This window comes from Atractosteus spatula, chromosome 9 (genome assembly GCF_055471065.1).
Source record: "Atractosteus spatula isolate fAtrSpa1 chromosome 9, fAtrSpa1.hap1, whole genome shotgun sequence".
NCBI classification, from domain to species: domain Eukaryota; kingdom Metazoa; phylum Chordata; class Actinopteri; order Semionotiformes; family Lepisosteidae; genus Atractosteus; species Atractosteus spatula.
In genome coordinates this window covers 44,791,411-44,805,391 of record NC_142714.1, presented here as the reverse complement: position 1 = coordinate 44,805,391, position 13,981 = coordinate 44,791,411, and the positions used below count along the sequence as shown (strand labels likewise).

Genomic DNA, 13,981 nt, shown 5'->3' with positions numbered 1-13,981 from the left:
ACTAAGAGCACAATGCATTTTTTTTGTGCTCTGAAACTTGTGCAGGATCCCTGAACTTGGAGAAATGTCTTCTCTAGCCTTATGCTCTGTAGCTGTGCAGGGGACTCCTGTGGGCAGTGAAAAGAGAATGACTGTGTTGGGATGTCCTTATTTAGTCAATGAGGAGGAACAGCACTCATTCTAGACCCTCTTTGGAGCACTGATAGAGGTGAACAGTCAGTGAGCAGTCTATGAGGGAACAGGCATAGCCCACTGCTCACTGTGGGCCGTCGGGGAAATTTTATAGAATGTTATTTTAGCTTTTTTGTTTCTTTTTCAACACTTTTTTTCACTTCTTACATCCCCTCTGCTGTTTTTTTCCTCTCTCTCTTTCTCTTTTAATTCCTGAAAATTGGATATCGTCAGATTTGGAAAATAATGGTTCTGCGTTTAGGACTCCTTCCCTGGACTTAAGATGACACCTCAACAGAATAACAACCAGCACCTGAAGGAAGACCGTGATGAAGTAAGGGCAAGAATACAAGAGAGAGAGAAGGCAAGTAGTAATAAGCAAGTTGTAAACCTGCTTGTGCTAAATTTGTGTAAAGTCCAATAGATATTGACCGTGGTTGATTATTATTCTGTACATTTTCTAATGTGTCTGCCGGGTTCTGTTCATGACAATAAACACTCAAAGGAAAATGTTGTTTTTTTTATATTTAAAATTATGTTTCTTCCTCTTGCTATCCAGGCTAGCAGACTGCAGAGCTGTTGACAAGAGTAGGGATGTTTTTAAAATAAAGGGTTTAGCTATTGGAAGGAATCAATGAAATAGCTGTGTCCTCTATCCCCTATATTTGTGTCTTCTCTTTTTGTAGTTCCTTTTTTCAAACCTGTTCGTTTGATTTTGAGAGAGATACTTCTTCTGTGCTTCCCTAGCAACAAAAATATGAAGTCTGGAAGAGTTACAAAAATTGTACTTTGTAAACTACTTACATAGCTGCATTTTAAACACATTGTGTGTACTTATATCAAAAGTCACAAGGTCAATGTATTCCTTTACTTTTCCATTAAGTACAGTATGTTTATGTAAAAGACTGATGTTTTGTAAATGGTTACAGTACTTATGGTTATGATTGTTGTTATGAAAACTTTTATAAAAAACAACTTATAAGTCAGTTTCAGGCTTTTTTGGAGTATGCATATTTATTCTTGTATGATACTGTCATTGAGAATTGTTAATGCCCATGATTCATATGTATATTACTTATTATTATTATTATTATTATTATTATTATTATTATTGAAGTTTACACGAGTTTTGAAAGAATGGTATTTTTTTAATTACATTGCAATGTTCAGACATTGACTGTGCCAGACATTTGATGCTGTTTTGCTTGCCACTATCAGCAACAGCATTAGGACAGGTTGATGATATTGGCTGAGAAATGTTACTATGTTGCACCATTGTGTATTTTTGAAAAGGGAATTGCATATTAATACAATGTTGTGATGGTATTGTATGAAACTGAGGTCACATAATGATACTTGATACTGCAAAGCAGTGGATGTGCTGCAGTAATGGATTAAATATGTTTCTATGATGTACTGTACATCTTGTTCAGTTCTTGAAACTTAATTAAATAAAAGACCACAGCTGAAAACAATAACAAAACTATCATCTGAAATACATGCTCGTTTCAATTTCCATAAAAAAACTCTCTTTTTTTATTTGTGCAAATTGACTTGAAAACTTAAGTGAATTTGATATGTGTGCTTCCTTTAAATTAAAATAAAGACTGTAGAAAGCATAGTGGGTGTAAAAGGTAAAGTCTACATGGTCTTAGTGCTTCCCATTCCAAGTTGATGCAGGGGCAAGATATTGCAATTAGCAAGAAATTGCAAAGAAAATATCAAGTATCTTTAATTAGGTCTGTGAATCCTTCCCATACTGTACTGCATTGCAGTAGTAAAATTAATAGTTGCATAGTAGAGATAATTACTCCTTGTGCTACAAAGCTACATGTCCACTTGAAAGTATCTTTAAATGTCACAAGGTTGGGTCTTATCTAGGTGAAAATTCCATCTTGCTTGTGTTGTGTGTGAAAGTTAACAGGAGAAAACCTTTGATATGCTGACATTCTGAAATACTGGAACACATTCCAGCTGGCTAACATTCAACCATTTTAAGGGTACTACAAAAGCCAACAGGCATTTGTAAGGCAGGTTATAAATGAGAGGAGGCCATTTGATCTTTACTGCTTTTTTGCTTGTTAGTAGCTTAATGATCCAAGGATACAACAAAGTGAGCTCAACTACATGCTAGGAAGTTGTATTAGATTCCCAGAGGTCCTTCATGTAATGAAGTTGCATTTTTTGCCCTTACTGCTCCTCAGGTTCAATCCCACCTTGTGTCCCAAGGTTTTTGCATTGCTACTTGATCTGGAAGAAATCCCCAGAAGTGACTTGGTCAATGCCTTTTAGAATCAAGTCCCCATGTAATGCTTTCTGTCCCGGGCTAAATGATTCAGACTCTTCAATCCATTGGTTTGGAACAATGGTTCCAGAGAACAGTAGTCCCACAGGTTTTCCAGATATCTTTAAATGTCCAACAGACAGTGATCAGGAAAGCTTCTTAACTTCTTAGGTTATAGGCTGAATAATATCACCCACACCATGCTAAAAACAATAGTGCTAGCATGTCACCTTAATTTTTCTCAATTTTAGTGGTCTGACATTAAGTCTCACAGACAGAGCCCCTCCAGGCTGCTAGTCAATTGATTGTTCCCCTCTTGTCGTACTCTCAGGATTTAGATCTGAGTGAGAGAGAACCCCATCACCATAACCTCACTAATCTCTCTCCCCCCCCCAACTAGCTAGGGAGAAGTTATGGTGCTATCTTTCTACTTGCTGCCCTGCTCCTTCAGGTGCTAATGCCTTCCATCAGTCCAGGTTCATCTTGCCAGCCCTGTTCCTTGATAGAACACTTCAACCCTTTTGATCCTAGCAAATGAGTCTCCCAGTCAGACAGCCTGTCCAGCATTTGTAATACCCCTCAGTATAGTGTAAGATATATTTTTAATAAGCCTATAAGCCAGCTCAACCTGTTGCTATGGCAGACTCCTTTAGGAGCTCTTTCATGCTAGAACCTACAGACAGCGTAAAAATCCTTTTTTTTCTCCTGACTGCTTTTATAACCCTCTCAGTTAGTCCAGGGGAGTGGCCAGTTCTACACAAAGCCTATTCTATAAGGTTGTTTCCTCATGTGGCATCTCACTCCCTCTGGATGCCAATTATTTAATTAGCACAGGTATGCCTTGTTTTTACAGATTTATCTTATTAGATACAGCCTAATAATGTGGCTACATATTCATTTTATAAATGATTTCTCATCCTTTATAAATGATAAAAGTATAAATATTGTGCCTATAGCCTTGAACAAACTAATGTATAATAAGGATTGTTTGATTATGATTTATTAATGCATAATTGGGTATTAATATCCACAAGTGACAACTAATTACCCCTAATATGTAGGAGGTAACTAATGAATGTGTGACTCAATTACCTTTCTAGTCAAATCTTAATGCATTATCTATCGATTTTTTAGGATATTAATTAAATTCATCAATGTTTATGTATGATTTTGTCTATGGTTTGTTAGTGTTATTTATGAATAACTGACAAATGCTCCTACTGTATGCTTGAAATTCATGAAATGCCATTTGGTGTGAAGATATTGTGATGCACACATACTGTACTGTTCAAATCACAGCTCTATAAAAACAAGACATTAGAGAGGAACCAGGCACTTGGGATGATTAATGGAATGGAATGTCCTAACACATGGTTGGATGTTGTTTTAATGTCCATCCAGAAACCATTTCTCATATTTTAGACTGCATTAAAACAACATTTATTGTAATCATTCCCACCCTGGTACACTGTGTCACCAAAGCTAAACAATCACCCAGAGTTACAGAAAATGTTATCATCAAGAAAGGCTAATTTGCAACAAAACAATCCAAAGACATCTGACAGACTATTCATTAGCTTTCAGAGCCTTTCATGACCAAATCATTAGTCATCAACATTGACTTACAGTACCTGGCAATGTTGAAAAGCAACTGAAGAAGATGGGACAATGTCATTCCCATTGATGAATATAGGTTTAATCTGTGTTTTACTGATATCCAATTCCATGTCTATCAGTGCCAGAGAGAGTAATTTTTGTTATTGTATTGCTAACCAAGATCAGTTTGATAAAGGTATAATAATGGGATTCAAAGTACTCTCAATTCCAGTCAGAATTAGTTGTCGCACAGGTTACTCCCATTGCCCAGTGATAAGTGGAGACGTTGCAACCAGAAGCCGTCCCACTAGTAGTGGAACCTGGCAGGCACAGACAGCTCATTTTCCCACATAGCAGTGCATGCTCTACACAGGCACTTACACAGGAATTCTGTCAAGCACACAGTGTTCAAGTATAGGATTGGCCCTCATGATCACCTGACATGATCCTAATTGACTCTTGTTGGGTAATCATGTTCAACAGCAACATTCTCAACCACAGACCATTGTAAAGTTCTTACTGGACTTGTAGCATCTTTGGACAGTCATCCCAAAAGCACTAGTGAGACATCAATATCTTGGACCTGCAACTAAATGCCAGGGCACAAGCTGGTTACACCTATTAATTGCCATTAATGGGAATACTCTATATGTATTCATGACACCTGTTGAGTTACAGCCAGTCATTTATTTCCTTTTTATGTCTAATAATAAACTAAACCTGCAATATCACCCAACATGACTTCATAAACTGATATTTTATGTTTACATATTCATAATCATGGAACTGCATTTTGTGCCTCTCAGTATACATGTCATAAATGAGAAGAAATAGTAAACTTGCAGAAATACACTCTGTTGTTTGGGTACCACTCTCTAATAGCTGGCAAAATTCTTAAAAGAAGCCTTATAGTCCTGTATTGGAAAGAGTGGGAGTCATCTAAATCCTACATTTTAGTCATTTGTCTGCTAAAAAGCTCTTAATAAAAATGTGTAACTCGTTTTTATATTAACTTCTAGTTTGATTAATGACCAAATGTACTAGAATTCTACTGTACATGCATTATGCCCCCACATTGCTATAAATATTGTATAAAATATCTCCATATTTGGCAGCACATTGGTGTACAGTTTATTCCAGATGTGTAAAACCCATTTACCCCAGATGTTGCCAATGTACTGTAGACTATAATCTGATCATAGAGTTTGGACTGAAATTTAAAAAATAAAAGGCTCCAGTTTTAACTCTATGTTATCATGGCAGCAAATGTATACACTTTTTGTAATGTCATTTGAGAGATAATCACTTTAAGGATTAAAGTAAAATGAAAAATTGAACATTGCAAAATGCTAAGGAAGGAGATAGTAATGTACTGGTAGGGCTTCTAGCCATGTCCGGTCTGGATATAAACTACATACAGAAGGAAGTAAAAAGAGAGGGAAGATTTGTCACTCATTACTGAGCTTCAAGTCACAAAGAGAAAGAAAACAAATGGAGCTGCTGAGTTTTTATGTCACATTTTAGAACAACAGGGGCCAACTACAATCAAAAACTGCAGAAATGTCAGTCTTGAACAGGATGTTTATCTGTTTAAAGCAGTAAAGCCAGTTTAAAAATGCACAGGCCTCTGAAAGTGGAATTATTACAGAACCAGAGTAATTTAAAATGAACAATGAAAAGAATATAGCTCCAAGAACCCCTATTCCATCATAACGTTAATCAGCTGGGTGTATTCAAAGACTGATGACCACCTGCTAAAGCAAATATGCTATAATTACACATTTGATTTGTTTTCTACATTTATTATCTTGAATTTCCAATGCAGGACAAGTCAAAAGCAAAACAACACAACAGTTCCTATAACAAGACTAAAATATTCTATCCAGCTGTGCCTTGGATCAGGCATCTTTTTTCTTTCAGATTTGTCATAGATTGTGACATTCTAGCTTAAATTGACTGTCTGTCCTAGAAAGGTATGTTCAGTTCAGTTATGGTTTGTAGTGTGTATGTCAATGTAGTGTGTATGAGATGGGTTATTTTTAAGAGAACCACCCTAATTTAGTTCTAAATTAAGCAGTAGGTCTAAATAATAAAATTCTATTTGTGTGGTTTTACATGGGTAAGTACATATTTTAAAGACATAAGTTTATAAATACATGACCTACAATTTTAGTAAAGCAGAAATCATGGTAACCACACAGAAAGGAAGAGAGAAGTGTGATAGTAATTATCTGTGAGAAATAATTGTGAAGCAAAGTGAATCCATGTTAGAAGTAGATAAAAAAACCTGCTCAGATTCCAATTAAATGTATTGTGTTAAACTTTTGTAATGCATATTCCTACAATATTCAAATTTTATACAACCTAACTCTTGGAGACTCTCCTCAGTTACAGTGTGAAGATATGCAAATCAAAGAAGGTGATGGAAGCAACAGTAATTAAGAGGTTATTTGCCTTTAATTCCACTTGGTCTGGCACACAAAGTGTAATTTATATACACCAGAAACCCCAAACCTCTTTTGAAATAACAGTCTTGGAGTTAGTTTGATAGATACAGATAAGTATAATTGGATGAATGTGTTTACTGCTCTACTGTTGCCATAGCAGTGCAGGCAGAGTGTCTGACTGTCTAGTTCAACCTTTACTTCATAGTCATGTACAGTATAAGGAGGATTAATATAAGCAATTCTTTATGACTGGAAAAGGCTCCAGAGTTCAATGACCCTCTTTTCTTCTCCTTCTAACCCTGGAGATTATTCCTACAAAAACTACAAGTAAAAAATGCCATATTAAAAAATGACTGAAATTAGGCATAAAGTACCTCATAGTAAACATTGTATTTGTTGTTATGTATTTGTGTTTGTGTTGTTCTGTATTTGTTTTTACTTTTGCCTGTGTAATATTTTTTGTCTTCTCTGAAAATCCAATACATACATTGAAAGCAGAAATACCCAGTTATTAAGGATAAGCCAAAGAGAAAGAATAAAATCTCTCTGAAAGCACATAATAATTAATGATTAAAAGTAATAAAGACCAGATGCAGAAAAGTTTAGACTACATATATTTGTTCCATGCCAAATGTGTAATTAGCAATCATTGCTATTTCAAACATATCAGGTAAAATGGTGAAGGTTGTTGTTTTCTCATTAGACATTATTTATGCTAGGGAAGATTGGCTTCTGTTTTCTTTGATCTACTGTAGGTTAAAAACCCTTAATTTCAGTTCCCAAATGACATTTGAGTGGCATAAATAATTGAGTAGAAAATACAGGAGTATAGAAACCTCCAGTTATATTATGTATGATCTAGATTCTAGAGCATGAAAATGAAACAGTATCCAAAATATAAAATTTATTTAGCTTTTACTATAGCTCTGCTGGATGGAGAATTTTATTTTGCATAAGTTCTAGAATACATTTAGAGCCCCATAGTGTCTGAACACCTGTATGTACCTAGTAAGTAGAATATTTTTATGTGGGTTTCTGTTTTTTCCATTACACTAATCTAATCTCCTTTATAGTGGCTTTGAAAAATATTTTAGCTCCAGGTACTATTTGGTACAAATTAAGAGAGAAGCACCATTTTATGTTTCTTTGCTCTTTTTGTATCTATTTAGAATAATTATACATATATTTTTTTCATCATAGCACTTCAATATAACTCTGGATTACTCTGTGATTTTGTACAAAGTACCAAATCCATGGTATTGTTACACAGCATTTTATTCAATTTAAATATATTGTTTCTGGCAAATATATTTTCTACTTTATCAAATAACTAAGTTAATAAAACTAATGAGTTGTTGGCAAACTATTGCTCTATACTTTTAATGCTAAAATACATGTGAACAAACAACCAATCACAAACAGTCTATTTTTAATGCACCTGGGCTAATAATGGCACTGGAATAGAGGGAGTTTCCTTTAAAAATTACTAGCCATTCAGGAACAGGAAACAGATGTTTCTATGGTAGATATTATTCCCTTGCAAAACATAAAAAACACAAAATTATACCACTAAAAAATAAAAGTACAATAATAAATAAACTAATGGTACTGAACTGAGATGTACCATTTTCATTTTTCAGGAGAATTTACAATTCTTATTCTGAATTTTTAAATGGTTTCAACTGAGAATGGTGCCCTAACTTGTTCAATAAAAGCTGGAGAACTGCTTTCCACTGCTACATCAATTTTGGTACTGCAGCACAGACTTATCTGTATGTAAAGCATTTCTAGCCTGAACCATAGAGATGTTTTCATACACACATATAACAAAATTTTCTTACAAAAGAAATGTGATATTTTGATATTTTTTCAATATTAGCTGCTCAGTCATTAACACCAGATCCCAGAAAAATTCTAGCTTTGCTGTGTGTGCCAAAAGTTTATACAAACCCTTAGCTATTATTACATTCATTGAATTTTCAATTTGTGGCTGGAGCGTGTGGTCATCAGTATGATATTTGAAATGGTACTACTTAATCACACTAAATAACAGGCCCACCACCAAAAGAGGACATCCCGTAGGATCCATTTGATTATTCTTTTCATCGTCAGACTTGTTTTGGAAAGAACTAGAAATAAATTCTAAGCAGTGTCCATTTCCAGGAACGTTAGATATCTCTGGTGTTGTTTCTCAGACACTGTATGTTTTAAATCAGGTTCTCACTCCCACCATTTGTGATCAAGCACCTGCTTCCCTAATAAAGATATACTGTGTAAATAATGTAAGAGCTTTGGTACTCTAGTCCTATTGAACAAACAAAGATAAGTGATGGGTACATCCTTTGGTGTGTGTCCAAGGGTGCGCATAGCAGCCAGCTACAGTACAGTACCACTTTAAAAGTAGAAGGACAAGACACAACTTTTCAGATATTCAAACTTCTTCAGGGTTGTAAGGCTCAACGGAACGGTCAAAACGCTATGTTCCTTCCTTCTGCTTTTCATGGTGGATTTAACCTTTGACTGTTCCTCTGCAATCAATAAATGCCAAAGCCAATCCCAACTTAAACTTCTATTTACCATTTTCTCTGTGCTGAGATAAGTAACCCTTCCTGTCAGCGATCCAGGTTAAAGTTCAATCCCTGAGTGTTCTATCCTTCCTGTATCTCAGACAGATATATGAAAAGATGTTCATACTTTAAATTTTTTTTGAGAGTTCTGAGTTAATTCTGGACACCTACTGTAGCTTACTCATTCTCATATGTCAAAAGTCAATTTCAGAAAAGTGACTAATTTTATATCAAGGTCTGTTGTTCAACCTCAACTAGACAAGACTGCAAAAAATGTCAACGTAAGCAAGCTATTAGTGATTAAGCCACACATCTGTAACCTGCACCATTTCAAAAACAAATGTTTTAATGACAGGGTTTACCTTCTGATCATTAACACAAGAGCCAGAGTAATATCATATACACATTTGACATCTCAATGCATTGGCTCTGGGGTTTTTCACTTAGTTCAGTTAACTCCAATAACCGGAAATATTCCTATTCCAATAAATAGGCAAGTTCACCACTATCTATGGTATTGGAATTCAGTAGAAAAGTCATGGGCAGAGCATGGTACACTAGTAAAACAATGTACTCTTCCATTATAAATAGACTAAAAGACCAAAAAATGTTCACTGTTATTTGTGCAGCTGAATTAATATATACTCTCCAGTAGGGTTACCACTATCAGACTTATCGTAGGAGCTTCTTAAAATAGAGGAAGCTATTCAATCTGTCTTGATCATTTGCATGTTAGGAACTTGCCCATGCAAAAATCTCTGAATTACTAGCTTTTACTTCACATGAAATATGACTGCCTAGGCCCTTGTGCAAGTGTTTACGGTGATCTGTTCTTTTCAGAAGATGAAGACGACCATACAGAGAAGACGCTCTGCCCCTTCAGCCATCACTAAGGCCCTCAGCAAATCCAGAACATCAAGCAGGTCAGATTTCAACCATTTCAGTCTTACACTGTAAAAACCATCACAATGAAATACTTTACTTGTAGGTGTAAAACTATAGTGATGCACAAAACACACACAATAATTTACATTTCAAATCAATAGCTCGTTGGGCACATATGTAATGCACACATCTCATCCCTGTCAAAATTCAATCTTGGTATCTCATGCATATACCAGCTTTGAACCACACAATGCCTCCTCCCACCGTGGGAGACTTTGAGACAGTTGAAGTCTTGCTATGGCCAGCTTACTCTTCTGATGGGAGTCCAATTGGGTATCTAATTGTATGAGACCAACTTACCAATACCATCTACAGGAGCCAATCACAACCAACCAACCTTTGCCAGTTGTTGGCTGAACCAGCACTGCGAGAGAGACAGTGCATTCCACTATGTATCCAAAGGTTTATTGAGTGTGCATACACCAGGATTGTTTAGTGCTCAAAGACATCATATCCCATACTAACATTGTGATGGACATCTGGTCTCATGTTGCATTTCATAATGGAAAACATTTTCCATTTTCTGTGATTTTGTTCTGTATAAAATCATATCGTTATTGTGTTTTCTTTTGTGCAGCAGTATATACTGTACTGTACGGTACAGTATATATCGGTTTTAAAATAATTAGAATTTTGAGCTTGGAAACCTTTATTCTGCTTAATTTAATTTTTTTATCAACAGTCAAATTGTGACGTTTTCTGAGACAGAAAATCAATACCCTTTAATTCACAGGTTATGAGCTTTGACCTTTGTCCTAATTCAGGTCTTGAAAAAGCACTGCAATAATTTCATACCATCATACCATTTCTTCACTTTTCAGTAAATGTGCAACTGATAATAACACAGTAAAGTACTGGGCAATTTACGTCTTTAGCCAGCCTGTGCTTTATGTTACATTTAGTGCTTTTAGTGGTTGTTTTAACTTTTTTATGCTGCACTTAACAAGTTTTAGCTTCAGTGGAATTCCAGCACTATTTCTGATAGATAGAAAGACAAATAATGGCGTGTATAGGTATGAAACAAACAGGTGTCTTATATGCCAAGACCCTCTTTTGTCATATCACAAGAGCTGTGTTCTGTGTAACACACCACCAAAGTTTATACACAAATGCCCTGGAACTGTAAAACTTATTAACCTCCAAATTCTTTATCCCCCACACAAAGCTCTGTTCAAACTCAATGTCTTCATGGGACTTTTCTCTCTTCAGACCCAGTGTCCCTTTCTCTGAGGAATTCCTGCCTTTATTTGGCGGCAGAGATGTTCTATCATGGAAACTGCAACTAAATAATGAAAAAAAAATCTAAACAGTGGCTTTGAAATATAGCCTTGGAATTCTAACTGTTATGCCATCTTGACTTTGTCCTGAAAGAAAATGAGTGGAATTTTTTTTTCATGTGTCTCTGTGTTTACAAAAGCTTAACATTTATCCAGCGTAGTTTGGATCCCTCATTGTGATCATTTGTGTTTCACATTGACGCACAAAGCTGTAAGAGTAATCCCGTAATCAATCAGTATTACAAGAGCTGGCAATTAACCCAAAAATTGCTTCTAAGCACTTGAAATGGAAAAGTGATACATATTAACAGATTTCATGCTTAATGTGCAGCTAAATGTAAGTATATCCATTTGACACAGTCTGTTCTATTATTTGAATGGATTTGAAGAGCTTCTGTCTGGGTTAATGTTTAGTGAGACTTTGCTAAAGACTAAATATACCAATTGAGTTTCTCACATTAAAACAAGACGTATTTCACACCAATTCTGATTTTTTTCCAATATGCATTTATTCCTATGCTGAAAAAATCTTTGATTGTTTAATGTTAGTCTCAGTATATGGGTCCTAAAAATTGTTTATGGTTATTGATTTAGTCTTCTGAAAGCCACTGTAAAACTGTTAATCATCTGTAAAACATTTAAAAACTAGCTGTAATTTCAAACGGTTTGACTGGGGAGCTGTAAAGGACCCAACAGAGGTTAATTCCATGCAGGAAAGTAAAATGTAAAAACAAGGTTTGAGTTGCAGAGCCTTCTTTCATTACTTTTGATTTTTTTCAGAGTGGAATTGACCTGTATTTCCACCATAATAACAAATAACTTTAAATAAATGCTACCTAAATAGCATGTTCACTTCTCTGCATCTACTGTATTCTCATTTATTTTAAATTTCTTCAGATAATTTGTCTACAACAGATAAAACTGAGAGTGTTAAATGCGCTAAATTAAAGTAAAAACTGAATTGAACACAGAAACTTTTCAAGTTTTATCCATATTCATCTGATCAAGAATTCCAATATTATAATCAAGAATTGGAACACATTTCACAGGACTTTAAGTGTTATTCCAGTAACAGTACTTTGGAATGCATTAGGACATAGCGTCAATTGTTCTTAAGTGGTTACAAATTCCCCTGTATCTGTGATAGTGGAACCATTTCTAAGACAGTTCAAAACTAACACCCTGTTATCTCTTCAAAGTTCTGTTTGTTAATATGTTATAATTATCAGAACACTGAATTTTTCATTTAACACAGTATTGCCAGATGTGTTCTTATACAGTACAGTACATTTAAAATGTTCAAAGTTAAATGACACAGTCATACACAGACTTTTTTCACTCAGTCTCAAGTGCTGACAGACAGGAATATTTCTATATGGACTTTCTTGTTCCTCTTGTTTCATCCTTGGTACCTGATACCCTGTCTTATCCACACAAAAAAACCTTCAAGCAGCTTATTTTTTTGTACAAATTTGTACAAATAAATACTGTACATGAAATTTGTACAAATAAATACTGTACATGCAAACAAAGACAAATGTGTACATGATACTGTATATTGCTTTGCAAGAGTATTCAGACTCTTCCTATGGTTTCTAGTTTTGTGAAATTACATACTAATCCATACACGTTTCTAAATAATATTTTAATTTAAAAAATTAAATGCTCTAACTGAAGACTTGTAAGGGTAAACTAAGTTATAATTAATGTCAACAAAAACACACGGACATTCACTTCCTTATTCTTAAATTAATCTAGTATAGCTCTGACCTTGCACTTTAAATCAATGTCCTATTTGTGCCTCAGTTTTAAGTCCTTAGAAGAATTTTTCCTTTCCATTTTTCCTTCAATCCTAAAAAGTTTACAGTCACTTTTGAGCAGAAGCATCCCCATAGCATGATCCTGCCACCACAATGCTTGACTATATGGATTGTTAAGGAACAAGTAATAGGTTTATTCCATGCTGAAAAAAAGAAGAAAGAGAACACAACGTTTTGGCCGTGGAGCCTTCTTCAGGTCTTCACACCTGAAGAAGGCTCCACGGCCGAAACGTTGTGTTCTCTTTCTTCTTTTTTTCAGCATGGAATAAACCTATTACTTGTTCCTTTGCAGCCTACGCATGCTGACGCAGCTACCCACCTGAACTATATGGATTGTTGACTGGGAGATGCTGTGCTAGGTCTGAGCTAAATGTAATTCTTGGCTTTAGACCACAAAGTTCCAATTTGGTGCCATCTGACTACAAAACCCTTTGCCATATGTTTATAATATCATATAAATGCTTTGTTGCAAACTCCATGCACAATGTGAGATGACTTTTCCACTCTGCCATAGAGGTCATCTATGTGGACTGAACTCTTCGAAAACCCTGATCTAGGCAGTGTCTTGGTGGTACAATATACCTTCCACTTCACTGTATTCAAAGGAATATTCTTTCAAAAATCTTTATATTCTTCTTATGATCTGTGCCTTTCTGCAATTTTATCTCTGAGTTGTTTTGAAAGCTCTTTGCTCTTCATGGTTAAATGTTTGCTTGTAATTCACTACCTGTCTGTAGGGCCTTATAGAGACAGGTACAAATAATATTAACCTCTATTATTACTTAAGCAATCATAGCTTTGCCATTTTTCTTCCATATTAATTATCTATTTACTTCTGTCTTTTTATTGTTTTGGAATGTGTGGAGTAGGTTGC

The 13,981-nt window shown here is 35.2% G+C and overlaps 1 protein-coding gene across 1 annotated transcript in view; it reads left to right on the top strand.

Annotated features, from left to right (window-relative positions):
• Positions 1-207: 207 nt before the first annotated feature.
• arhgap20b (Rho GTPase activating protein 20b) overlaps positions 208-13,981 on the top strand; it is a 29,172-nt gene continuing 15,398 nt past the window's right edge. The window contains exons 1-2 of the mRNA XM_088924512.1: positions 208-535; positions 9,906-9,988. Coding sequence (XP_088780638.1) covers positions 455-535; positions 9,906-9,988 — 164 coding nt within the window. The 5' untranslated portion in view covers positions 208-454. The remainder of the gene's footprint in view (positions 536-9,905; positions 9,989-13,981) is intronic.